Source organism: Emydura macquarii, unplaced genomic scaffold, assembly GCF_026122565.2.
Source record: "Emydura macquarii macquarii isolate MOO-44397 ecotype Brisbane River unplaced genomic scaffold, CSIRO-AGI_Emac_v2 contig_2422, whole genome shotgun sequence".
NCBI lineage: Eukaryota > Metazoa > Chordata > Testudines > Chelidae > Emydura > Emydura macquarii.
In genome coordinates, this window is record NW_027132559.1 from 39,116,720 (window position 1) to 39,142,972 (window position 26,253).

Below are 26,253 nucleotides of genomic sequence, written 5' to 3' on the forward strand. Positions count from 1 at the left end.
GTAGCACTTCAAAAAACTGCACTGTATGAAAGTAGTGAAGTGATAATTTTAGGAAATTTAACAATATCTTATTTTCAAGTTCTTTCATATATCGAGACTGGGTTTAATCCTTTGCCCTGCCCTCTTTATACCAGTTTGTAGCAAATTGTATTGTTTGCACAGGTATCACACAACAAGTAAGGTAGGGAAAGTGCTGTGCTGATGTTAAAATGAATTCCTATCCAATCAAAACCTTCCATCCTCAGAGCTTTGAGTATGGCCAATATAACAGTCTAGGCAGGCACAAGACATCATTAAAGGAGAGTGGGATTGAATAACATCTGTTAGAAGCAGTAAATCACTAACGTGATAGCGTATAATGGGTAAACAAATAAAAAAGGTCACACTTTGATTTAATTGAAGTATTGATTTGACTGTCCTGTTGGTTTCAGTTGGAGAGAGTCCTAGGGAATGCCCAGCAGTCACTGATTTTGTGTGTTGGAACAAGAATTGTATTGAGTCTCACTTTGTTTGTGACTACAAACCAGACTGCGAGGACCTATCAGATGAAGCTGATTGCAGTAAGTACATCTTTCTGTATTTATATAAGCTCCAATTAGAATTTTAACCTTAAATGCTGTAGCACATCTTAGATGGGTTTGCACAGTTGCTCAGGAGACTATAATTACATACATGCTGCCCCTTCTTTTGCCCCCCCACTACACAAAGTTTTACACTTTCAGATCCTCAGAGACATTTATTCAACAAAAATATTTAAATGTGACTAAGTCACAAATGTGCAACATATCCAAAACAAAGAGTAAATTGGAGACCAAATTCAGGGGTTTTTTTTAAGGAAGATAATCCAAGGATTACTCTACAACTTATCTATAGGAAGAAATGTAAATTCATTTATTAACTTGAAAGGATTTTGAGCTGTCGACATTAAGGGAAAAGCCTAATAAGCAAATTGGTAGAAATATAGAAGCATTTACAGTAAGGTTCTGCTCCAAACATTGACCAGGTAAAAATTACCCTTCACATCAACTCCCTGTATACACTCATTTTAATGACACAAGTACATTTTTATTGCTTTTTAATACTCCAAAACTAATAAAAGCAGAATGAGTGATCTGGATTACTTTCCTCCTTCTGCATCATCAACAGAACTGGTTGATAAATTCCAGTCTGTTTACACCTGTGCAACTCCAGTGAAGACTGAAGATTGCAGCATAATTTGGCCTGCAGAACTTCATTATTGCTGCTGATGTGTGAGAAGGAAAGAACCCATCTTGACTTTTAGAGCCTAAATTAACAGAGTTTGCAATTAAACAAACTACATTTTAACACTTGATGTTAAGATGCTGTAATCATGGAGTCCTTACCTCTGTCCCCACCCTGCTCCCGTGCCATTTTTGCAGAGTCACTGTCCATACTAGAACTACATTTTAAGAGGAAGAGGACAAAACAGTTTATTAAGGCTTTTACTTAATCCTGGCAATCAGTCTGTTTCTTAATCTTGAATCTATAGGGGCAAATTCTGCTATGTTATGTATGTGAAAGTGTCACTGAAATCACCCTTGATATGCCCTTCTTGTACTACTGTGATTTGTGCATTCTTTGGGTCTGATTCACAACTAGAACAAATCTAACCTGAACTGCACCTTTAAAAGGATAACCAGTTCAAGCAAATAAATAGATTTTTAAAGGCTCGTTCATATTTTGTAGCAATACATTAATATTTCTTTAGTAGTCAGACAGTGTGACTGCAGCAAAATACTTTGCAAACTCACCACAATTATATTTTACGGGCCCCCAACAGAAAAATATCACACTCTGAATCTGTCTAATGCAAATTGCTTTTTAATGATACTCAAAAAACTAATGAAGATCTTGATTTAGTTTTGTTATTGCATACAAGTAGTTGCCATTGGTTTCTGTAAGTGCTCTCCGGAGAACACTTGTGATACCATCAGCTTTCTTTTCTTAGTCAGACAATGAATGGGAGCATTTAATGCCATAAATCAGTTTGAGTCACAAACCAAAAGTTTGTTTCAATATATAAAAGCTATTCTTGGAAAAAATATTAACTTAAACACATAAGGCAAAACACTGTCCTTTGCTTCATGGATTTACCATGGATGAAGAGGGCCTGGGGAACATCTTTGTCCCCTCTGTACAGCAACAGTTCAATATTGCAATGTAGCATGCAGAGTGCTAAAGTAAGTACTAGGTTGCCCTGCCTAGCAAACCATAGTGCCACAGGCTGAGTTTGGGGTAGGGTGACACCATTGATCCCTGGGTATATCTGCTGTGGCATAGAATAAGCACTAGATGGGGGCATAAACTACTCTTTTATAATGAAGAGCAAAGTATACTCCAAAATGCTTTCATTCTGCAGCCACCTTGAGCCCTGCCTTCATAGGATTGCTCTTGACCACTCCACACCGCCAGCATAACGCAGCTCCAAATAGTAAAGGTCAGATTTTCTCACACAAGAGTCCGGCAAAGCAGGATAAAGCTTGTGCCCTTTCAGCCTGGCCCTGGAGACCTTTCACAACCCTCCTCCTGTGGGGAGAAGCAGCAGGAGCTGTAACTGCAATTTTTCCCTTTTTCTCTCAGCTCAAGGTTGGACATGATTCCTCAGTCTGTTACATCAGTTTTACACTCGGGTAACTATTGAAGTCAGTTTTGCCTAGTTCTGCCCAGTTCTGAAGTCAGAAGGGCCCAGTTTTGCTTTGTGTAAATCTGGAGTAATTCCACTGAAGCATTTCTCTGGATTTACAACAGAATTTGGCCCAATAGCAATCATATCCACATAAAATTGGTGGAATGGAATATTGTGTTGGATCCTATTTTTAAAAGTAAAATTTGTAGCAGTTGTTTTTTGTATGCTTCATTCCTTCCACTCAGGCAATCTTGCATAATTTTCATACTGATGTGAAAACCATACATGAAAGCCATTTCAGTTTTCACATACTGTAGTCAATTATACACCCAGATCTGATTAATAGCAGACCTCAACATTGATGAACCATCTAGTGCAGTGCTTGAATTATTGAAATAAAAGCAATTCTGCAGACAAATGGACCAGTCTTTTTCTCATAACTCCTAAACAGATTCTGTTTACATCAAAAAGAAGAAATACCCTACAGGTACAGACATGCAGGTGACTTCATCGACCGAGCAAATGCTGTTCATAAATATTTATTATTAAATGCTTTCTGAAGCACTGGTAAGATATTAGAGCTGAATTCCCGCAAACAGAGGAGAAGCAAACATACGGAGTTCGCTTGGGAGCTTGCCTTGAGGAGTTCCCACAGAGTTTTCGCCTTTCAGGCTTCTGTGAGCAGTAAATACAACATCTGAAGAGGCTCTTAAAAGGAAGATAATATGGATAGTGAACGATCAGCTGTTGTGACCTATACAGGATGTGCCTTGTCTGTCTTTCTCCCAGAGGATAGAAGCAACTTCATCTGTACAAAGTGCAAGTTGGTCTCCATATTGGAAGAGAAGGTTAAAGAATTAGAGACCCAAATATCAGAGACATCTGATGCATCAGAGACAATGAAGACTTTCTGGATAGAAATCAGGATTTGGTACTGAAGGCACAGCAGGCTGAAGAATCAGAGAGGGCAGTGCAGGGCGTACTGAAGAATGGGAAGAAAATTGGCAGTGTGTGACCTCCAGAAGAAGAAAGAGGAGAATCCATATATCCCCAATGCAGATAGAGGTAAGCAACCATTTTCAAGCTTTCTACACAGATACGACTGCGGAGAATGGTTTGGAAGAGTCATCTGAGGGAAGGGATCAGAAGACCACCCGATTAATAGAAAGGCTTGGGATGCATTGTCCTAGAGATGAGGGTTCCACAGCCACCACTCCTAAGAGGAGGAGATGGGTAGTGGTGGTCAGGGACTCCCTCCTAAGGGGACAGAGTCATCCATCTGCCGTCCAAACCAAGATACTCAAGAAATGTGCTACTTGCCTGGAGCTAGAATTCAGGATGTGACAGAGAGTCTGCCAAGACTCATCAAATCCTTGGACCGCTAGCCCTTCCAACTTCTTTATATGGGCACCAATGATACTGCCAAGAATGACCTTGAGCAAATCACTGCAAACTATGTGGCTCTAAGAAGGATAAAGGAGTTTGAGGAACAAGTGGCATTCTCGTCCATCCTCCCTGTTGAAGGAAAAGGCCCAGGTAGGGACCATCGAATTGTGGAATTAAATGCATGGTTACACAGGTGGTGTTGAAGAGAGGACTTTGGATTCTTCGATCATGGGATGTTGTTTAAAGAAGAAGGATTGCTAGGAAGAGACAGGATCCACCTAATAAAGAGAGGGAAGAGCATCTTCACAGATAGGTTTACTAATCTAGTGAGGAGGGCTTTAAACTAGGTTTGCTGGGGAATGGAGACCTGAGGTAAGTGGGGAAGTGGAAAACCAGGAGTAAGCACAAGGAGGAGGCTACAACGGTGAAAGCCACCTGATTCATATTGGGAAAGTAGGACAATCAGCTAGTTATCTTAGGTGCCTGCACATGAATGCAAGAAGCCTGGGAATTGAAAAATTGGAAGTCCTGGGACAGTCAAGGAACTATGATGTGATCGGAATAACAGAGACTTGGTGGGGTAACTCACACAACTGGAGCACTGTCATGGATGGGTATAAACTGTTTAGAAAGGACAGGCAGGGGAGAAAAGGTGGAGGAGTTGCATTGTAGGTAAGCAGCAGTATGATAACTCAGAGATCCAGTATGAAACTGAAGAAAAGCCTGTTGAGAGTCTCTGGATTAAGTTTAGAGGTGAGAGCAACGAGGGTGATGTCATGGTGGGCATCTGCTATAGACCACCAGACCAGGAGGATGAGGTAGACAAGGCTTTCTTCAGACAACCAACGGAAGTTTCCAGATCACAGGCCCTGGTTCTCATGGGGACTTCAGTCACTCTGACATCTGCTGGGAGAGCAATACAGCAGAGCACAGACAATCCAGGAAGTTTTTGGAGAGTGTTGGGGACAACTTCCTGGTGCAAGTGCTTGAGGAACCAACCAGGGGCTGTGCTCCTCTTAACGTGCTGCTCACAAACAGGGAAGATTTGGTAGGGGAAGTAGAAGTGGATGGCAACCTAGGCAGCAGTGACCAGGAGAGTTCAGGATCCTGACAAAAGGAAGAAAGGAGAGCAGCAGAATACGAACCCTGGACTTCAGAAAAACAGACTTTGACTCCCTCAGGGAGCTGATAGAAAGAATCCCTTGGGAGGCTAATATGAGAGGGAAAGGAGTCCAGGACAGCTAGTTGTATTTTAAAGAAATCTTATTGAGGGCGCAGGAACAAACCATCCCAATGCACAGAAATAATAGCAAATATGGCAGACAACCAGTTTGGCTTAACAGAAATCTTTGGTGATCTTAAACACAAAAAGGAAGCTTACAAGAAGTGGAAGCTTGGTCAGATGACTAGAGAGAAATATAAAAATATTGCTCAAGCATGCAGGAGTGAAATCAGGAAGGCCAAAGCACAACTGGAGTTGCAGCTAGCAAGGAATGTAAAGGGTAACAAGAACGGTTTCTACGATATGTTAGCGACAAGAAGAAGGTCAGGGAAAGTGTGGGCCCCTTACTAAATAGGGGAGTCAACCTACTGAGAGATGATATGGAAAAAGCTGAAATACTAAATGCTTTTTTTGCCTCTGTCTTCACAAAAAGAAGGTCAGCTACCAAAATACTGCACACGGCAGCACAGTATCGTGGACTTGAGCAGCCTGAAAGGCCTTAGCTTTAGGAGTGTGGGTCTCTGGAAGCAGAGGAGTTGCCTCAGCTGGGGGGTGGGGGTGACCGAACAAGAATGCAAACTAGGTTTCAACTGTAGCAATATTGCTCATTTATTTATTCATTAGTAAAGAACAAAGTACATAGACATAACTAATACAAACACAAAATCAGAAAAAGATACAAAGGCCTAATACTCTACCATACATGTATTCATTTCTTATGGTGCACAATTCTATTACTTTTTTCCTTATGCTTACAGACAGATGGTCACTTGTAAACTATGTTTACAGACAGATGGTCGTTTGTAAACTCCTTGTTACCTTATACAGACAGATGGTCATTTGTACAATTTCACTACTTATTGCCTCATATTTACAGACAGATGGTCATTTGTAAACTGTGTTTACAGACAGATGGTCGCTTGCAAACTCTCTCTTATAGTACACAGTTCTATTACTTACTACCTCGTGCTTACAGATAGATGGTCGCTTGTAAAATCCTAGTTACTCTTCACAGCCAGATAAACAGACAGATGTTCGTTTGTTATCTTAAAGCAAATGTACTTTCATACATTACCAAAAATGTTTCTCTCCTTAAGCCCCTTGGACCGAGTCAACTCTGATAAGTATTAGCCATCCCTTGGATGTTGCTGGTTCATAGAAGGGCTCAGTCCAGCTACCAAGGATCCCAGCGGGCTGCAGTCCTAAGTGCAACTGACTTTCTGGGTTTAAGTACCCACAGGCTGATCACCAAACTGATCAGCTTGATCAGTATGTAACCAACCAGTGAACAGTGTTACTTTTGCTATCAGTATGTAACCAATCAGTGAACAGTTTCACTTTTGCGGTCAGTTTAACCAATCAGTAAGCATTTCTGCTGAGTCATCCTGACTTGTAGGCACTTTCAAGTGTTACTTAGCCGGGTGTAGTCAGCTCTGGTCAGCTTTTGTTTTTTATGTTTGCCCTCTATTTGTACTGTGCTAGCGTCTGGACAGCCCTTATCAGGTCCTTCCAGCCCTTTTCCCAGGCTATATACTTTACTATTCTATCTTAAAGCACAAAACCCATTAACTATTCTTTTTATATTCTATGAGTATGGGGAGGGGCTGAGCAGCGCTTAGTGGTGAAAGAACAGGTTCAGGACTGTTTAGAAAAACTGGACATGCACAATTCCATGGGGCCAGAAGCAATGCATCTGAGGGTGCTGAGGGAGTTGACTGATGTGATTGCAGATCCATTGGCCATTATCTTTGAAAACTCGTGAGGATCGCAGGAGGTCCTGGACAATTGGAAAAAATTATATATAGTGCCCATCTTTAAAAAGGGGAAGGGGAGGATCTGGGGAACTACAGACCAGTCAGCCTCACCTCAGTCCCTGGAAAAATCATGGAGCAGGTCCTCAAGGAATCCATTTTGAAGCACTTGAAGAAGAGGAAAGAAATCAGGAAGAGCCAGCATGCATTTACCAAGCACAAGTCATTCCTGACCAACTTGATTGCTTTCTGTGATGAGAAGACTGGCTCTGTGGATGTGGGGAAAGCGGTGGATGTGTTATACCTTGACTTTAGCAAAGCTTGCAATATAGTCTCCTACAGTATTCTTGCCAGCAAGTTAAAGTATGAACTGGATGAATGGATTGTAAGGTGGATAGAAAACTGGCTAGATCTTCGAGATCAATGGGTAGTAATCAACAACTTGATGTCTAGTTGGCAGCCGATATCATGCAAAGTGCCCCAGGGGTCAGTTCTGGGGCCAGTTTTGTTCAACATCTTCATTAATGATCTGGAGGATGGGGTGGATTGTACCCTCAGCAAGTTTGCAGATGACAATAAGCTGAGGGGAGTGGTAGATATGCTACAGAGTAGGGATAGGATTCAGAGTGACCTAGACAAAGTGGAGGATTGGGCCAAAAGAAATCTGATGCAGTTCAACAAGGACAAGTGCATAGTCCTACATTTAGGATGGAAGACTCCCATACAATGCTACAGGCTGGGGACCAACTGGCTAAGCAGCAGTTCTCCAGAAAAGGACCTGGGGGTTACAGTGTACAAGAAGCTGGGTATGAGTCAACAGTATGCCCTTGTTGCCAAGAAGACTAATGGCATATTGGGCTGCATTAGTAGGAGCATTGCCAGCAGATCGTGGGAAGTGATTATTCCCCTCTATTCGGCATTGGTGAGGCCACATCTGGAGTATTTTGTCCATTGTTGGGGCCCTCACTACAGAAAGGATGTGGAAAAATTGGAGAGGATCCAGAGGAGGGCAACAAAAAGGAAGCTTACAAGAAGTGGAAGCTGGCTAGGGCACATGACTTATGAGGAGAAGCTGAAGGAACTTCAGTCTGCAGAAGGGAAGAGTGAGGGGGGAATTTGATAGCAGCCTTCAACTATCTGAAGGGGAGTTCCAAAGGGGTGGAGCTAGGCTATTTTCAGTGGTGGCAGATGACAGAACAAGGAGCAGTGGTCCCAAGTTGCAGTGGGGGATGTCTAGGTTGGATATCAGGAATAACTTTTTCACTAGGAGGGTGGTGAAGCAATGGAATGGATAACCTAGGGAGGTGGTGGAATCTCCATCTTTAGAGGTTTTTAAGGCCCAGCTTGAGAAAGCCCTGGCTGGGATGATTTAGTTGGGGTTCGTCCTCCTTTGAACAGGGGACTGGACTAGATTACCTCCTGAGGTCCCTTTCAACCCTTTCAATGTTCTACGAATCTATGATTATGAATAGTGTTATAAAATCAAAATTAATTTGGTCTTTGATCTGTTTAGAACTGTACAAGACACATGTACTTTCTCTTGAAAGAGCACAACCAAATTCTTTGCACTGCCTGCTCGTATGTTTCACTTATTAAAACTCAGTTGGCCTTTGTAGTGCTTTACAATGTAAGATACGGACCACTGTGCTGTGTTCCATGTGTTTGTGTTCCTATTTTTCTTTAATGATTTCCAAAAGCGACCAGTTGTAGGATCTTTCTCTTAGAGTTCACATGCTATATGTCATTTACTGGCTCAAAATGATCTTCATTTAAGGTATTTAATGACCAGATCAGATCTTTACAATTAAATCCTGCAAAACAGCATTGATTACAGTTTATGGTTTTGCATATCTGCGTCATAATAAAGATAATTGCTTTAGTTTCTTATTTGAAAATAGCAAGTCTATTGTTACAAACAAGACTTTTTGGACCATCCTATTAAATAATTGAATTTTAAACATGTCAGAAGTGGTCCTATTAGTTTAGATTGTTTCTTCTTCTCAAGGAGATAAAATGTGCAGTTTGCAATTGAAAAGCAGATTAGTTTATAATTCGAGAATGTAAGAGGGGATCTGCAATTTTAGTGGCATCTGAGGGCTTGTCTACACTGCACTGCACTGGGATATGGGGGTGTGAATTGCAGCATATACCAAACTGAGAGGAGGGTTAGCCTTTTGGTTAAGGCATATGACTGGGTCATAGGAGGTCTGGCTTCAAGTCCTGACTCTGCCCTCAATTTCCTGTGTAACTTTAGGCAAATCATTTAATCTTGCTCTGCATCAGTGCAGGTTAATGTCCCACTGAAGGAGAAATCTGATGCTGAATGAAGGTATTTTCTTGGTGTAACCTCTTCATTTGCAGACTGCACACAAATACTGTTTCCTGAAGTGATCACAAACAACACACAGAGAGTTCTTCTTAGCTAATGTATCACTGCCTCCTCTCCCAGAAGTGCTGACTTAGGCAATGTCTGCACAAGGAGCATTTTACCAGTACAGGAATTTTGCTGTACTATCCTGGCAACATGCTTCTAGTGTAGATGCAACTATACTGGCAAAACTGCAATTTATACCAGTATATTAAAAGTCTATCCCACCCCACACCGCCTGCAAGTGAAACAAGCTGTACTGGTAAAAGCTAAGCTTTGTTGCTATATCTACACTAGGGACTTCTGCTGGCATACCTCTGTTGGTCAGGAATCACATTTCTTCACACTCCTGACCAATATAGCTATGCCAGCAGAAGTCTGTAGTGTAGATATAGCCTTAGTCCTCATCCCTTTCCTGGAATCTCACATCAGTGACTCATAACATTAATTACATTAGCACCTATTGCCATGACAATATTTTTGTGTTCTTGCTTTTTTCACTTTGGTGCTCATTATGAAATTATCTGACTGGCAGTATTGAAAATAGCATCCCATTGGAGAAAAAAGGTAAGAGGGCAAATGCTGAAATACTGAGAGGATACGTGCCTCCTTCATCAATCACTCTGGCTATGTCTTCACTGACGGCGGCAAATTCACTGCCATCAGATCGACTTATCTGGATCGACTGAGCGGTCAGTGAAGACCCTCTCAGTCGATCCAGAAATCGACATATTAAGACCACCTTCTCAAGTGGCATAGCGCTGCATTGATGGGAACGCGGTTTCCATTGGCGCAGTGCAGTGAAGACGGCGCGCAGAACAGAAGCACAGAAGTTGACGGGAGTTACACAAGTTTTTTGCATAGTTTGTGTAACTCCGGTCAACTGCCGCTGAATCTCCAAGGTAAGTGAAGACAAGCCTTCTATCAGTTTTTCCCAATGTAATGTACTCCAAGACTGACCTGTGCATTCATGCTTTACTCCTGCCAAACCAGAGGCAAAACTACCAGATGCACTCTATGATTAGGGGATGTATTGTGCTTCCTGTGAATGATCAAGGGATACAATATTGCCTTCTACACCTTTTTATCCTGAACATGAATCTATTTTAGAATCATATGAATCATCTCCACAGATTTGTAAAGAAGAATTTCTCAAGAGTCTCTCTCACTAGAAAACATTTTGAGACACTGTATTTGAAACATAGCACATAAAGATCAACTGAATTCAATTCTAAATATGTAGAGCTAGCTTATTTAAAGGAACTTTGTCAAAGTAGGTAATAGTAGGTAATAAGACTACTTACATCTTACAGAGAGTTAAAGGCCTACTCCAAAGCCCATTAAAATCAATGGAAAGATTTTTATGGATTTCAATGGAATTTGGAGCTGGCCCTGAGTCATTTGCCCACACAGAAAGTCTGTGGTAGAGCATTAAACACAGATCTCCTGAGTCCGAATCCAGTATCTTAACCAACACACTTTCTTTCACTTATAAAACTACACTCAGAGGCCATAGTAAAAGAATGCCAGTGTATGTGCATAGGAAAGCTTAAGCATAGGAGTCGAGATCAATTTTAGCATCTGGTTTGCTGTTATCTCCCCCACTCTCCTAAGCTCAAACAACTCCCATACTCAGGCCTGGTCTACACTGCTGCCGGCAGTCAACGGGAGATACACAAGCTACGTAATGTAGCTTGCGTATCTCCTGTCGACGGAACTACATTCACATAGCGTGGTGTCTTACTCCTTTCGGGGAGGTGGATTACCGGCGTCAGCCAGAGAGCCCATCTGGGATCAACTGAGCGTGTCTCCACTACCTGCTCAATCGACCCTGCTGAATCGATCGCCGAATAGCTGGCAATGTAGACATACCCACAGTCATGTCTCCCTAATGTCCTCAACACTGGCCATTGCCATACACCAATGAGGTTAAATAAATCAAAAGGGCGGATGGCATAATCAGAACCAATATAATGTATGTCTAATAAAGAGACTACATTGTCTCATGAGCCTGCATTATATCAGGAAGCGTACAGTAAGCAATGTTCTCATCTTAACATATGGAAATTTGGCATTAGTTTACCAGAATCCTTGCTATTACTATATGTGGTATGCTTATTATCATATTTTAAACATACAACTGATATTACTATATATTGATACTCAAGAGAGTGAATTTACTTTTTATTGTGTTTTTAGGTCAGTATACCAGTATCCCTGGAAGCTGTAACTTTGAAACACGAGACCAAGATTGGATTATTACATGTGGATTAGCACAAGATTCTGGCGATTTTGATTGGAGTATTGGCAACAGGGTTGTCAGAGGGCAAAGTGGTCCTGATGATGACCATACACCAGGTAATATTAAGTTCCACACATCAGCTCGGGGAAAGTGACAGAAAATCAGCTCTTAAAATCATCAAGCCATCTGCGAAGGAAACAAAGTATCCTACAGAATTAGTCCCAAAATAGACAGCAGGCCTGCTTATTAGACATGAGATAAATTAATTGTATTGTGTGAGAAGGAAGTGGTGGTGAGCAAATTCCACAGTTTTGTAGAGCTAATTGGAAAATGCCCATAAAAATGTTCCATTCTTTCGGATGATAAGGTTCAACAGGGGATAGATATCATAAATGGCTATGCTAAAGTAGACCATATGAATGTATTGAATCTTCTCATTTATACAGTCAGAGTAGCCACCAGTGCTGTTTGAATGCAATTAAAAATAAACAGCCTAACAGGGAGGCCCGTTATCAGACATTTTAATCATTGGTTGAGTCAGCGACAGTGTAATTTTATAGATTGCTCTTTTCAAAGTGGCCTTGATTATATCATTATTGATACTCCACTGTGGTTTGCTGTATTTGTTTAGTCATCTCTAGACAATGAGCTGCTAAATCAAATGTAAGGATACTTATTAATCATGAGCCCTATGAAGAAACAAACTTTTAATAAGGAGGCACGGCGGATTAAATAAATTTACTGTCTATTTGAAAGCATCTGCAAAATCCTTATTAATTAAAGCTGTATTTGTAAACCTACTCTTTTAGTCCTAAAAAGATGAAGAAGTAGATTCAAAAAAAGAGAACACAGTCAGTGACAATCCTGGTTCCTTTTCTGTTGGACTTTTCCGTGGGCATTGCCTTATATATTTCTGAGTGAGTGTCCCCTTTTGTTGTCATTCTGCTGCACTTTATATTATGAGCCAGGTTCTGCTTTCAATTACACTGGAGTGAATTAAAAGTAACTCCACTGAGCTCAACAGCGTATTTTGTATATTCTGTGTAATGAAGCTGTAAACACACTTCTATATTGATCTTCCACAGCATGTAATTCTGATGGATACAAACAAAAACAAATCTGGAATTAGGCTTTCAAAACTCAGAAGGGATTGTTTTTTAAACAGCAAACCCATTTAATAAATGAACAAAATGCCCAGGTATGTGGTGAGCTGAGACCTCTGCTTCTTGTACTTGCCTACTTTATTGTTATCTTTTCCTTCCCTTTTACCTGTTTCTGTCTCATCCACAATTCTATTTTGTCATAATCTAGGCTGAGCTCTTTGTGGTCTTTTTACTGTGCATCTGTGGTGAACCTTGCATGATGAGGTTCTGATCCTGGAATGATGGCTGTAGGTGCTACTGAAGTGCAAATATTAAATAGTAAGAAACCACTGCAACACAGAAGATCTGACTTGAGGGGCCAAATTCTCTGCTGGTGTAAATGGCTGCAGATCCAATGACATCAAGCATAGCACTCTGCTGCTGATCATCATTTTCAATGTCTCTCCTTGGCTGAAACTTGGCATAACACTGATGGGTTCCAGATGGAGATTCAGAGTTATGCACAGGTCCTTAAAGGATGATTGAGAAGCAAATGGGGAGGAGGGGGGGGAGAATAATCTTTGAGGACCACAATTCAAATCTGTGTAAATGATCCTCCTCATATTGGGGATAGTCAAGAGCTTACTACAACACAAACGCATTTCATATTAGCATGTCCCAACAGAAATCCCAGTTCCTGATAGTAAAGTAGCCTTTGATACTACTCACAGAACAAAATATACTAACATGCAATACAATTACCTGGTATTATGAGGACAACATGCTGTTATGTTAGGTTTTTAAGGAGAAAACAAATATTGCAGAACAAGTATTTGTAGGTGGTGAAAATATTGTAATATCTATTATCTTCATTATGTACCTGGAATCAAAACTGCTAACTCCTGTCTCCTCCTTGGTCTTTCAGCTTCTCCCCTTGAGGCCATCTGCCACAACCTGTTGGCAACCGAATTCTGATAGTTGATGCCCCTTGACCAAGGCTAAGAGGGGAGTGTAGGTTCCTCCAGCACCTCTCTTTGCAGATTACGGGGTCTTGTCCCCAAGCAGACATCTGAAATTACCCAGACAACAGTAATCTCAGTAAAAACAAGATTGATTAAAGAGAGAAAAATAGAATTAAAACAAAATTAAGTTTGCTTAATACATCTAGATTTGCTCTTCTGATAAGGTAACATCCCCAGATCCTCCGCAATATCCATGAGGCTTTGCTTTGTAAATCTTCAGAGAATATAAATGATCAATTACAAAATACTCCAACCTCAAACACTTTAGTCCAATACCAGAGCAAACTGATGATGATGATGATGATGATTAATTTATATTGTCATGGTGTCAAGAAGCCAACTATGCTGGGTCTCCATTCTGCTACGTATGGTGCAAACATATAGTAATATTCCATTTGATTTAGAATACAGCATATCCATGTCACTATAATAACTTTGAAATAACTTTTTCACTTGAGGATGTTTAAAATATAATGTCTCTTGAAAGTACTAAGGCATAACTCCCCCACCCAGATAATCTAACCTGAGCAGATCATCTGAAAAAATATTACAGACAGAGAGAGAGATACTGATAGCATTTCACTGATAGATGTTGCAATTTGCAAAACGTCCCTTTCCAGGTGAGTGATAGCCAGAAATTACATAGGGTTGAGGTGCAAACTGAATAAGTCTCACTCCGAATAAGTGATCATTTGCTGGTCTAGAAGAGCGGCATGTTGTATCCAATTTTGAAACCCACTAGACAATTTCATGTTATGAATGAGTGAACCAAAAGTGTGTGCAATTTTAGGTAAAAATAAATGCAGTTCACTTCAACTGGGAAATAGCCTTTCATGTTATGCCCCCAGTCCATATGAGCCTGATTCTTGAAGTGATGAAGTAGTGAGCAAATATCTTTCTTTATGTTAATTGTCACTGTCTCAAAAGGCTTATTTACTACCTTACTAACAGAATTTCCAGATCAATTGCCAGAAATAGTCTGATGCTTAAAAATCACACCAAAATAGATTTTTATTTACATGTTCCATCAGCCCAGGTCCTCAGAGCCAATGAGTGGTCTCATCTGATACCTCAGTAATGAATTCACCTTGGTATATTCTAATTGTTTGTTAAAGCTGTAACACAGCTTTTTGGTCCTTCCCCCCCCTCTCCATTATCCTACAACAGGAAAAGAGCAGCATTCATCAGTAGCTCTTTTGGGGCAGGGTCTGTCCCTTAATATGGGTTTGTACAGCGCCTGGCACAGTGGGGCTCCAACTTTATTTGGGTCTTCCAGGCACTATGATAATAACAACTGTAATAATTGGCAGAGAGCAGCTTAGCCAGGGATGCATTGCACCTGCAGAAGTGTTTGGTATTGCCAGAGGAGGAAACTGGTTGGGCATGTTGACACTAGGGTATATGGGAAGGTTTGGCAAGTATGTATATGTGTGTGTGTGTGTGTGTGTGTTGTGTGAGATGGGGTTGGATAGGGGTATGTTACTCCCTATTCACTTGTCCTCTCCATCAGTCTTCCCTCCCCCTCCAGACTATTAATTCCTTCTTCCAATATTTCTTCCATGCCTCCTCCTCCACCCACTATTATCACCATTTTCTTTGCAGAACCCCAACTCCACCTTCCTTAAACATGACTTTCATTACACCTATACCTTGACTTGGCATGATACCTCACACTTGATTTATAGTACTATCTGGTGCACAGTGGAGTTTGGAACACTCCAAATCCCAAAACATATGAAACTGGAATGTGGATAGCCCCAAATTCAATCGCACACCAGCGTATGCTGCAAGAGTTCAAATGTGAGGCACCATGGCAGGATTCAGCACAAGGCAGATGGGACCCATGTTCACCTTTAAGGTAGGGAGAGTGGTGCTTTGAGAAATAGAGATTACTGCATGGTGGTGTACTATTGACTGCAGAAATGATGCAAGTCATCACTAGAGAAACTTGTCCACCACTGACGGTGAAGTCCTCCTTCGAGGGAAAATCTTGTTGTTGTATAGCTAAAAGCCTGTATTAATTAGACCAAATTAAAATTATGAATAATAGCCCTAGAAAGTTCTCCAAACTCACAGGGAACCTATCAGTTTGGTTACACAACTTGTTAGCCAAATATCTACCAAAAGGTTTAGAAGAGCCCATTAAGGGCCGGGACACATTAGTATTATGATTCTGAACATGCTTGTAGCTGATTGTGTTTAAAGAAAAAGATAATTCTGTCTATTTCTTGGTTTGAAAAACTCTGCATTTTATCCTCCAGAGGAGAATTACCCTGGCCTTTGTCACTGCTGCCACCAGATAAAAGATATTTTGTCTTTCCTGAGCAATTGAGCCATGTGAAATTTGAAAATGGGATATTAAGAGAGTTTGCTTGATCAAAAAGTGTTTGTTGTTTAAAACAAAATGTGCTTGGAAGGCCATATAATTGCACATTGTGTGTTACTATTATTTCATGAATATGGCTATATAAAATTTAGCTATTGGTTGGTGCAAATTCGTTTCCATGTCCTTTAGAAGATGACACTTCTGTGACGCTTTCAACAACCTTGTCATGTGTCAGGGTCAAAAGTGAATTCTATTTAGTTTATTTAGTCCATAATAGTCCTTTAGTCATTAGACTGATATTTTTACAGTGATCAGTATTAAGAAATCAAGTGAAGGAAAGTGCCAACATTACACAGTGAGTGGTATCTGAGATATCATTCTGAGTTCCCCTTCACACTAAGGCCCTTTACACTACTCTATAAAGCACCCCTAAAGTGAAGTTAACTATAACTGACATCCATTTTAAGGGCATTTACACTGCTAGAGCAATGCTATTCTGGAGAAAGGGGAACACAGGCATATCAGACACCATTGTGTAATAGCTGGTGGCAATGTTGACTTTTCTGTGGTGACTAATGTCTTTTAGAGGGAATGTTTGTATGGAAGTGAAGTGTTTGGAATAAGGCTGTAATGACTACTGACACCTCACAACCAGTATGAGAATGAGAAAGGTTTGTCATTAGGTTATTCCAGGATCAAATATTGCTAATATATCAATAACAATACTCTCTTCTAGTAAAGATCGTAAGAACAATTTGCCAAGAGAGGAAGCCACTTTAAAGAAACAAAGAGTTAGTGCATTCTAAAGGAGCATTATGGAATCAGACCTATTTAAAACCAGGCAATGGGTCATTCCATAGAGCTGTTAATGTAGAGTGCTGCATCTTAGGTTTAGTGGTAAAGCTGTAAGTCTTTTAATGAACTGTGTCTATGTAAGGTGTAGCTTGTCTCCAGCCCATGAAGGACCCATTGCCACATCCAGAGTTCTTTTTCCAGGCAGTTTTATTTTCCAAACACAGGCAAAAACCCCACAAACACTGTTCCTCAGCCCACCCAAAGGACTTTCCCCTTTGTCCCTTGCAGTCCCTACTGATTCAGGACCTGATTCTTCCAGGCTCTTTTAACTGAGCACCACCTCCCAGGGCTTTCTCCTGAAGGTCTTTTTTCCCAGCAGGTTCTGACAGCCTCCCCTTGCAGGGGACACTGGCAGTCCTTCCCAGTGAACTCTCTGCTGCCTCTGTTCCCCTACTGACACCCTGGCTCTTTATAACCCCAAGTGCTGCTCCACCCTCTTAACTGGCCAAACTGGGAACACCTGTTCTGCCACAGGGGTACAGGGCCTGATTCATTTAAGGGGCCAGTCACTCTGTGACAGTCCAGGAATCTTCAAATTTCTCCCACTTACATGAAGAATTTACATGAAGAACAGTGTACAGGTAACATAACTTGGAGCTTTTGTTGTTAATTCTAGTACTAACATAACTTGCAAAAGAACAATGATTTTCATAGATAGAAATTACTATTTTAAACCTTTATTAGAACACAGTAGTTCTTTTAGAGTTGAGTTTGCATTCAGATCTGAACATCCCCAAAGTGTTCAGGTCCACCTCTACTAATTACGTTCATTTGCAACAGAGTCCTTGGCTCAGATCCCCCACAAGGGCCAAGGATGTGGCTGAACAACAAAAGTGGCTTTTGGAGGCTTTAAGGAATAAACTTGTAAAGAATGTATGTGGTAATAGTATGTATGTATATTATCAGACCCTTGGCCTATGTACATGTATATTTGGGTCTGATGAGATCTATTATTGCTCTATCTGTCTGTCTATTTATCTATCATGTCTTATGCTCTTAAGGTATGAAGTAATATTCAAAGAACATTTTTATTCATTTTAAGGTAATGGACAACATTTTTTGTATGTCAACTCATCTGCCCAGAAGGAAGGAGACAGAGCAAGGATAATTACTACCAAACTCTTCCCAGCCAGCCTCGGCGTGTGTAGAGTCCGATTCTGGTTCTGGTTGTGTGATGCCAAACAAACAGGAATCTTAAAGGTAAGAGAAAAAGTATTTCTATCTAAATATCCGATATCAATATTTGTGTTTCTTGTGTTTTGAGTGGTTTAAATCTCAAAAGTTATGCCAACTTTTTAAAATCTCTGCTTGGTTGCTGTATCCATACCCAACCTTTTTGTATTGACAAGATCAATGCTGGCAGCTCTGCTTCAGTCTTAATTTCACTGGAAATCCCATTAGTACATATGTGAGTTTCCCGATCGCAGACTTGTCTAATCATTGCAACCAATCTTACTGGATAGCAGCACTTTTCTGCTTTGCATGCTTCAATCCTCAATATAAAATAAATGCAATTTCCAGTATATATAACAGTACTCCTGGAAACATGCTATACACAGTTAAAAAAGAAAACATTGTTTTTAAAATATGAATTTTAATGCTCATGAAGGGTACTAGATTAAAAGCGCTGGAAATAAACTGTTTACTCATAGAACAGGTACAAGATGGGGAGTGATAGTGCAAGCTTCCATGAAAATGCCTTGACAGTGTTTTTCAAACCTACCTAATGTGCCTACTTCTAAGGGTAATGGGATATTTCTTTCTTTTTGCCCTCTTTCCTGAGCCTGCTTATAAAAATGCTAGTTGTGGTGTGTCTATAAACTGGTTTATGACCATCAGCTCTTTTCACATGACCCACTGAACAAATAGCATGTTAGATATAATGTGTTTACTGACCCAAGCCAGATTTGTGTGTGCACGTTAATGTCAGTTTGGTCGTGTGAAAATACAGATTGTGTCAATCATAATACATGTGACACAAAAAATTAAATACAGATTAATTTAGATGTCTAAAAGCATGTGTTCAAAGGTAGGAAAGACGGTCATGTTGACTTGGAATCTGGAAGGCCACAGGCCTATGTTCTATTACTGGTTCGTTCTGGACCACCTGTTTGACTTCCTGTTTGACCTTGGGCAAGTCACTTAGGCCCATAGGTCCTGGGTTTCTAACTTCTCTTGGAATCAATATACCCTGGAGGATCTGGGCCATAATGTCTCTCTGTCTTGGTTCCAGATCTGTAGAATAGGAATTATACTACTTACTTTTCCCACCTTTTGTCTGTCTTATTTAGGCTCTTAGCTCTTCAGGGCAGGGGACTGTAGCTTACTATGTTTATTTACAGTGTATAAACATTGGGGGTCTCATTTCAAGTGCCACCAAAAAGTAAATAATAACAACCCGCCCCCAATATACTGAATCTGTAGAAGCAGCAATTAATTAAAAATACTTCTATTTTTCAAAACTGATTTGTAAACATATGGTCATGTTTTGTTTTGTTTTTAAAAAAATATTTTTATTTCTATTCAGTGCATTAAACTGACCATTTATACCAAGCATTAAACAAAATCATTTCTCAAAGCTGTACAGTCTCCAAGGATACCAGTTTCAGACATTCAGCATGAAATTCTTATACAAAAATGTCACGGTTCTATAATTGAGTACAACTTTTTAAACTTCTGCTCCCCATCATCAAGCCTGTCTTTCCCATTTTACCACATACACGTGTGCACGTGTGCGCACACAGACACACTTCTATACATTTTGCTTAGTAAAATTAATTGAGGAAAAAAGTAGTAGGTGAAGGTCAGCAATTTCTATGCTTTGTGAATATCCTGATTACATTAAAGTAAAAGGCAAATAGTGTTTACTTCTGAATCTTTTATTAAAGTATTTTGAGATTAATTTCCAGAGTGGGGTTTGTTTAATTACATATCTCCTAAACATAATAGTGTACAGGCCCTAGACTTTACTTTTGTTTTAATAGAGAACTTCTGTTGGACCGAACAGTAAGCATTATGGAATATTTAGAAGTAATTCGTATGTCTAAATATGTGACCTATGAGTAGGATAGCACTAGCAGGTGGCCACATAGAACCTGAATTTCTGTGATCATTTATTAGACTATATTAGTTAAACTTTTAGGCCACAATTTCACAAAAGAATCCATAAACTTGAACTCTTACTCCTGCACAGGAGTAAAGTTCTGTGCTTTATCTCCTTCAGGATTAGGCCTTTCATGCGGGTGCACATAACAGTAAAATTCATAACAGAAAGAACTAGTTCACCAAAACGTATTTTCTTTCTCTGGAAAAAGTTGCACACTGAAGACAATGTATCATTGATTGTATCCTTCCCAAGTGCCATCCAAAAGGTGATCTGTTTCAGCAGCAAGCAATTTTTTTTTTTGAGTCCAAGGATATTAACTGTAATCACTCAAGAAAAAACCCAAACAATCATTGTAAGCAGCTCAGTGAAAACCTCTGATCCATTTGCAGTGCAGATGAAAAAAGCAAACCATGTTAGGATGTCTGCAAAATGAGAGAGAATATTATAATACTATTACAAGTGTTGACGGTACATCCCCCGCCAGAAATATTCTGCTCATTTCTGATTACTCTTTCTCATAAGATATAGTCCAGAGATGTGTTTTTAAAATGATTCAAGGCATGGAGACACTCCATAAGAAGACAAACTAAAAGACTGGTACTATGGTTTAGAGAGGAGACATTTTAGATGCATACAAAATAATGAGTGGTAAAAGAGTTACCCCTTTATAGTACAAGCAAATTAAACGGAAGTGAAAAGGGAAAATAGAAAAGAGACATTTTTTTACACAATATATAGTTAACTTGTGGAACTTATTGCCAAAAGGTTTCATTTCACTGAGGAGAAGAGCATAGGTAGTATTCAAAAAATAATTAATGCAATTAGCATTATAAACATCTAAATAGGATAAAGCATTTATAAGGGAGATGAGCCCTCAGACTTCAGGGTATCGGCCAACTGCTATCTACAACTACCAGAAGTTCTACAGTATATTACATTCAGGGAAGCAAGGAAGAGGTCTAGGCCTTCAAAAGGGCTACAGCTACCCGAATCTAAGCAAGTTGTTCCATAATTGTCCAATACGGGATTTCTTTCATCTTCCTCTGAAGTATTTGGCAGTAGACATTGAGAGAAAAATAAATCTGGAGTAAACAGACCTCTGGTCTTAGGCAGTATGGCAATTTCTGTGTTCACAGTAGGAATAGTTTCAGGTAGATTCATTTAAATTACATTACTTTACCAGTGCAAATAAAACAATGCATTTCTTTGTAGATTTGGATAGCTATTTACCAAAGTTTATGCAGAGCAGGAATGAGCTTGGAGGAACCAATGTATTAAGCACAATCTTTCATAAAATAACTGGCTTCTCTTTTAAAGTTTTTTGTTCCAGTTCTTTGTGCCCCATATGGATCTATGGAAAGGAGTAAAGCAATTACAGTTACATTGTTCAGCATTCTTCCTCTGCAGCTTTACTTCCACACATTGTCATACCATGGAGAGTTAAAACCAAATTAATTCCCCATGAGACAATATCATTCCAATATTTCACCTTTCTGGCTTGTTCAGGCAGTTGATATTAACAGAGGTTGCTATGAACTATGATGCAGTAAATTCTGGTGCAGGGCAGGTCAATTTCACTAAAAATGACTAATGGGTTTTGCGTTATTATTATTATTTTAAAAAAATAAAAAGAAAGACATTGGATAAAAACTTTTTACAATGTATTTTTAATTTTGTAGTGGGTGATGGCACAGTGTGATAAACAAACTTTTCTCAACTAATTCATCAGCTTACTTTAGCTAATCAGATATTCTACACAAAATGACATTCAGGGAAATAAGGAAGAGGCTAGACCTTCAGAAGAGCAGAACCTGAATCTGATTCCCACTGTGAACCTCAAATATATATTATATGTTATATCAATTCCTGCAGTTCTTGTTCACTTTGGAAATAGGCACATCTCTTATTAGTGTATTAGTTGTTCCACTTATCTCAGTCTGGCAGGAGGCACTGCTATAAATAATGTTGATTCAGCATGAGGAGGACAGGTATACTACCAGTTATGGGAGAACAAAAGATATGGGTAGTCTGAAGACATGAATTTGCAAGAATGTGGTCCAAAAAAGACATGTCATCATTCTATATTAAAATCAAGGTCGACTTCCTCAGTTAAAACTAGATTGTGGCCCCCAATACGTGAATATGTGTGGTTGCCTTTCACTAGACTCAGGTTCTCCTAGTTTCCTCACTGAGAATACAGCACATGTGATGGGAAAATGGGATATTATAAAATGAGTTCATAGTCACCAGAGAGCAAACTTCTTACTGTGCAAACTTATAGATCCGTCAGGCTCTCAGATATACAGAAAGTCACTTAATTAATCTTTCAGATGGAATACAGACCCCTCCCATCATGATAACTGTTAGTCAGGTAAGATCAATCAGGAAAGATAATGTTACATTATTTTAAAAAATTATTAAAAAGCCAGTAGGAAGGCATGGAAGATCCTCATGAGCTGCAGCTGGTGACTAAAGAAAGAATAGCAGTTTACATTCCCTTGACTTTCAAAATTATGTGCTCCTCTCCCAGAAATTTATAGTAGGTGAAAAAAGAATTGGCAAACCACTACCAGGCAGCGCACACTGCAGAGAATTAGAACAGAGTCAAAATTGTAAAACAAAGAAATGGGATTTGCTAAAGAATGCAGTTCCAGCACCAGAATGCAAATGAACCAGTGCAAAGGCACCTTGCAGAAGGACCAGGAATCACAGACCAAAGCCTTATTGAAACATTCATTTCAAGGAGCTTCAAATGGTAGATTCTATAAAGAACCACAGTACTATGTATTAATAGACATCTTCAGTTTCAAACACTTCATAAGGAGCATTTTGCAATAAAAAGAATGCTAACTTGATTTCTCTCACTTGTTTATTGTCCATGATTTAGGTGAGATGTGCATTTTTACACAACCACCTAGAAATAATGTCATCATGGAGTGGAGAATAAACAGATGATACTGACTAGCTAGTGCAAGACGTGTGTTATGTGTCTTATTTTAAATAATAAAGCAAACCAGAAACTTTGCCAATAATTATATTATGATGACTGACTGCTCAAACGAACAGTGACAGCCTGACCCTTCCCAAACCTGGTAAGTGGGGAACTGTACTTTCACTATTCAGGCTTACGGTGGCTGCATTCTGACCCCTTTCATCCCTCTATCTGTTAAATAATCAGCTGTGGACACAGGGCTACTATGTGCCTTTATGGGAGGCACATAGTATGTGGGAGGGCTAAAGTCTCTTGAGGTACTGAGCACTATGAAAGCATAACTCCTCTTGGGGAACATGGGCCAAAGTGACTCTGCTGTACCCTTTTACTGTCTGTGTTCCTCCCTGTATGAGCACATCTCAGATGGGAGGTATGTACTCTTTGTAGGCCTATGTAGGGGCCATATACAAGCACAAAAACTGAGATTGCATCTAGCTCTTGAATAGGAAGACATTTCTGGTTCTTATAATGGTGGGGGGTTCTAGCAAAGAATGCAAAATTGCAATCTGTCTGTTATTCTCGTCACTCACTATGGACATATTGGAGCCTCTTATCCTGGAAAGAATAACACCTAGATTGCAGGTACAGAAGCGGAGTTAGGATCAAAGAATCTTAGAAGATTAGGGTTGGAAGGGACCTCGGGATGTCATCTAGTCCAACCCCCTGCTCAAAGCAGGACTAACCACAATCATACCAGCCAGGGCTTTGTAAAGGTGAGCCAAAAAACTTCTAAGGATGAAGATTCCACCAACTCCCTAGGTAACCCATTCCAGTGCTTCACTAGCCTCCTAGTGAAAAATACTTTCTTAATATCCAACCTAAAACTCCCCCACTGCAACTTGAGATCATTTCTCCTAGTTTTGTCATCTACTACCATTGAGAACAACCTAACTTCATCCTCCCTGGAACCCTGCTTCAGGTAGCTAAAGGCTGCTATCATATCCCCCCACATTCTTCTCTTCTGCAAACTAAATAAGTCCAGTTCCCTCAACGTCTCCTCATAGGTCATGCACCAACCCCCTAATAATTTTTGTTTCCCTCTGCTGGACTGTGTCCAATTTTTCCACATCCTTTCTGTAGTGGGGGGCCCAAAACTGGAAACAATACTCCAAATGTGGCCTCATCAGTGCCAAATAGAGGGGAATAATCACTTCCCTCGATCTGCTGGCAATGCTCCTACTAATACAACTCAATATGTCATTAGCCTTTTGGCAACAAGGGCACACTGTTGACTCATATCCATCTTCTTGCCCACTGTAACCTCAAGGTGCTTTTCTGCAGAACTGCTGCTTAGCTCGATGATGCCCCAGCCTGTAGCAGTGCATGGATTTTTCTGTACTAATTCCAGGGCTCTGCACTAATCCTTGTTGAACCTTATCAGATTTCTTTTGGCCCAATCTTTCAATTTGTCTAGGACACTCTGTATCCTATACCTACCCTCCAGCATATCTACCTCCAGGTATCTACCACTCCCCCCAGCTTAGTGTCATCTGCAAACTTGCTGAGGGTGCAATCCACCCCGTCCTCCAGATCTTTAATGAAGAAGTTGAACAAAATTGGCCCCAGCACTAACTCCTGGGGCACTCCGCTTGTTACCAGCTGCCAACTAGACATTGAGCTGTTGATCACTACCCATTGAGCCTGATGATCTAGCCAGCTTTCTATCAACCTTAGTCCATTCATCCAATCCATACTTCTTTAACTTGCTGATAAGAATACTGTGGGAGACTGTATCAAAAACTTTGCTAAAGTCAAGATATATCACATCCACTGCTTTACCCACATCCACAGAGCCAGTCATCCCATCATAGAAAGTAATCGGGTTGGTCAGGCATGACTTGCCCTTGGTGAATCCATGCTGACTTTTGCTGATCACCTTCCTTTTCTCCAAGTGTTTCAAAATGGATTCCTTGAGAAACCTGCTCCATGATTTTTCCAGGGACTAAGGTGAGGCTCACTGGTCTGTAGTTCCCCAGATCTTCCCTCTTCAGTAAGGGACTCACACTTTCCGTGACATTCTTCTTGTTCATAACATACCTGTAAAATACTTCTGGTTACCCTTCATGTCCCTTGCTAGCTGCAACTCCAGCTGTGCTTTGGCCTTCCTGATTTCACCTCTGCATGCTTGTGCAATATCTTTATATTCCTCCCTAGTCACCTGTCCAAGCCTCCACTTCTTATAAGCTTAATTTTTTTGTGTTTAAGCTCACCGAAGATATCTCTATTAAGCCAAGCTGGTCACCTGCTATATTTGCAATTCTTTCTGCGCATAAAGATGGTTTGTTCCTGTGCTATCAATAAGGTTTCTTTGAAAGACAGCCAGCTCTTCTTGACTCCTTTCCTCCTCATATTAGCCTCCAAGGAGATCCTGCCCATCAGTTGCCTGAGGGAGTCAAAGTCTGCTTTTCTGAATTTCAGAGTCCAGAGTTCTAACTGAGGTTCACATTTTTCTGAACCTCTTGGGTAATTGCTGAATGTAAATTGGAATCCAGACTTTTCTGAATTACTATTTTTATATATTATAGTATTTTGAAGAGGTCTCAGTTGAGAATGGGACCCATTGTTCTGGGCATCGTACAAGTGCATTGCAAGAGACAGTCCCTATCCTGAAGATGTTACAGTCTAAACACCCAAAGAGTAGGAGAAAGGAAGTAGTATTACTCCTGTTTTACAGATGGGGAACTGAGGCAGAGAAAGAGATTGAGTGACTTGCCCAAGATCATCCAAGGAAAATGTGGCAGAGCTGGGAACTGAACAGCGCTTTCCCACATCCTAGGCTAGTGCCTTACCCAGAAGATTATTCTTCCACGGAGAAACTCAGCTATTTCTACATCAAGAAACACAGAATCTGGCTCCCCATTGGGTTATTTCAGCTTTATGTTAGCATTGCTCCACTCATTTCAGTGGAATTCCACCAGTTTTAAACCGGAGGAACGCAGTGGTGAACCACACCTGAAATGTTTAGAGTAAGAAACTATGTCAAAACAGGATTTTCTTATCTGAAGCTTTTACTCAACAACCTCTCTGATACTTCCCTTAAATTAAAAACCCAGAGCTCAGAAAAAAGTCTGTGTTCTGAGTCCCAGAATACATTGCTTTTGTTCTTACCAGATCTGAAGGCAGCACAAGACAGAAGATAAAATTCAGGGACAGACTGGGTATCTAGACCCTGCACTGGTAGAGGGTGGTTAGGTTACTTAGGTGAAGAAGAATAAGAGGCCAGTATGGATCTACCAGGAGCTCCTTTTTGATTT

The 26,253-nt window shown here is 40.2% G+C and overlaps 1 protein-coding gene across 2 annotated transcripts in view; it reads left to right on the forward strand.

The window, feature by feature from the left end:
* The window catches only part of LOC137162471 (MAM and LDL-receptor class A domain-containing protein 1-like), a 320,533-nt gene that overhangs the window by 206,973 nt on the left and 87,307 nt on the right, over positions 1–26,253 (forward strand). For both annotated transcript variants that reach the window (XM_067562330.1, XM_067562331.1), the window contains 3 exons: positions 432–560; positions 11,574–11,732; positions 17,944–18,101. In XM_067562330.1, coding sequence (XP_067418431.1) covers positions 432–560; positions 11,574–11,732; positions 17,944–18,101 — 446 coding nt within the window. The remainder of the gene's footprint in view (positions 1–431; positions 561–11,573; positions 11,733–17,943; positions 18,102–26,253) is intronic.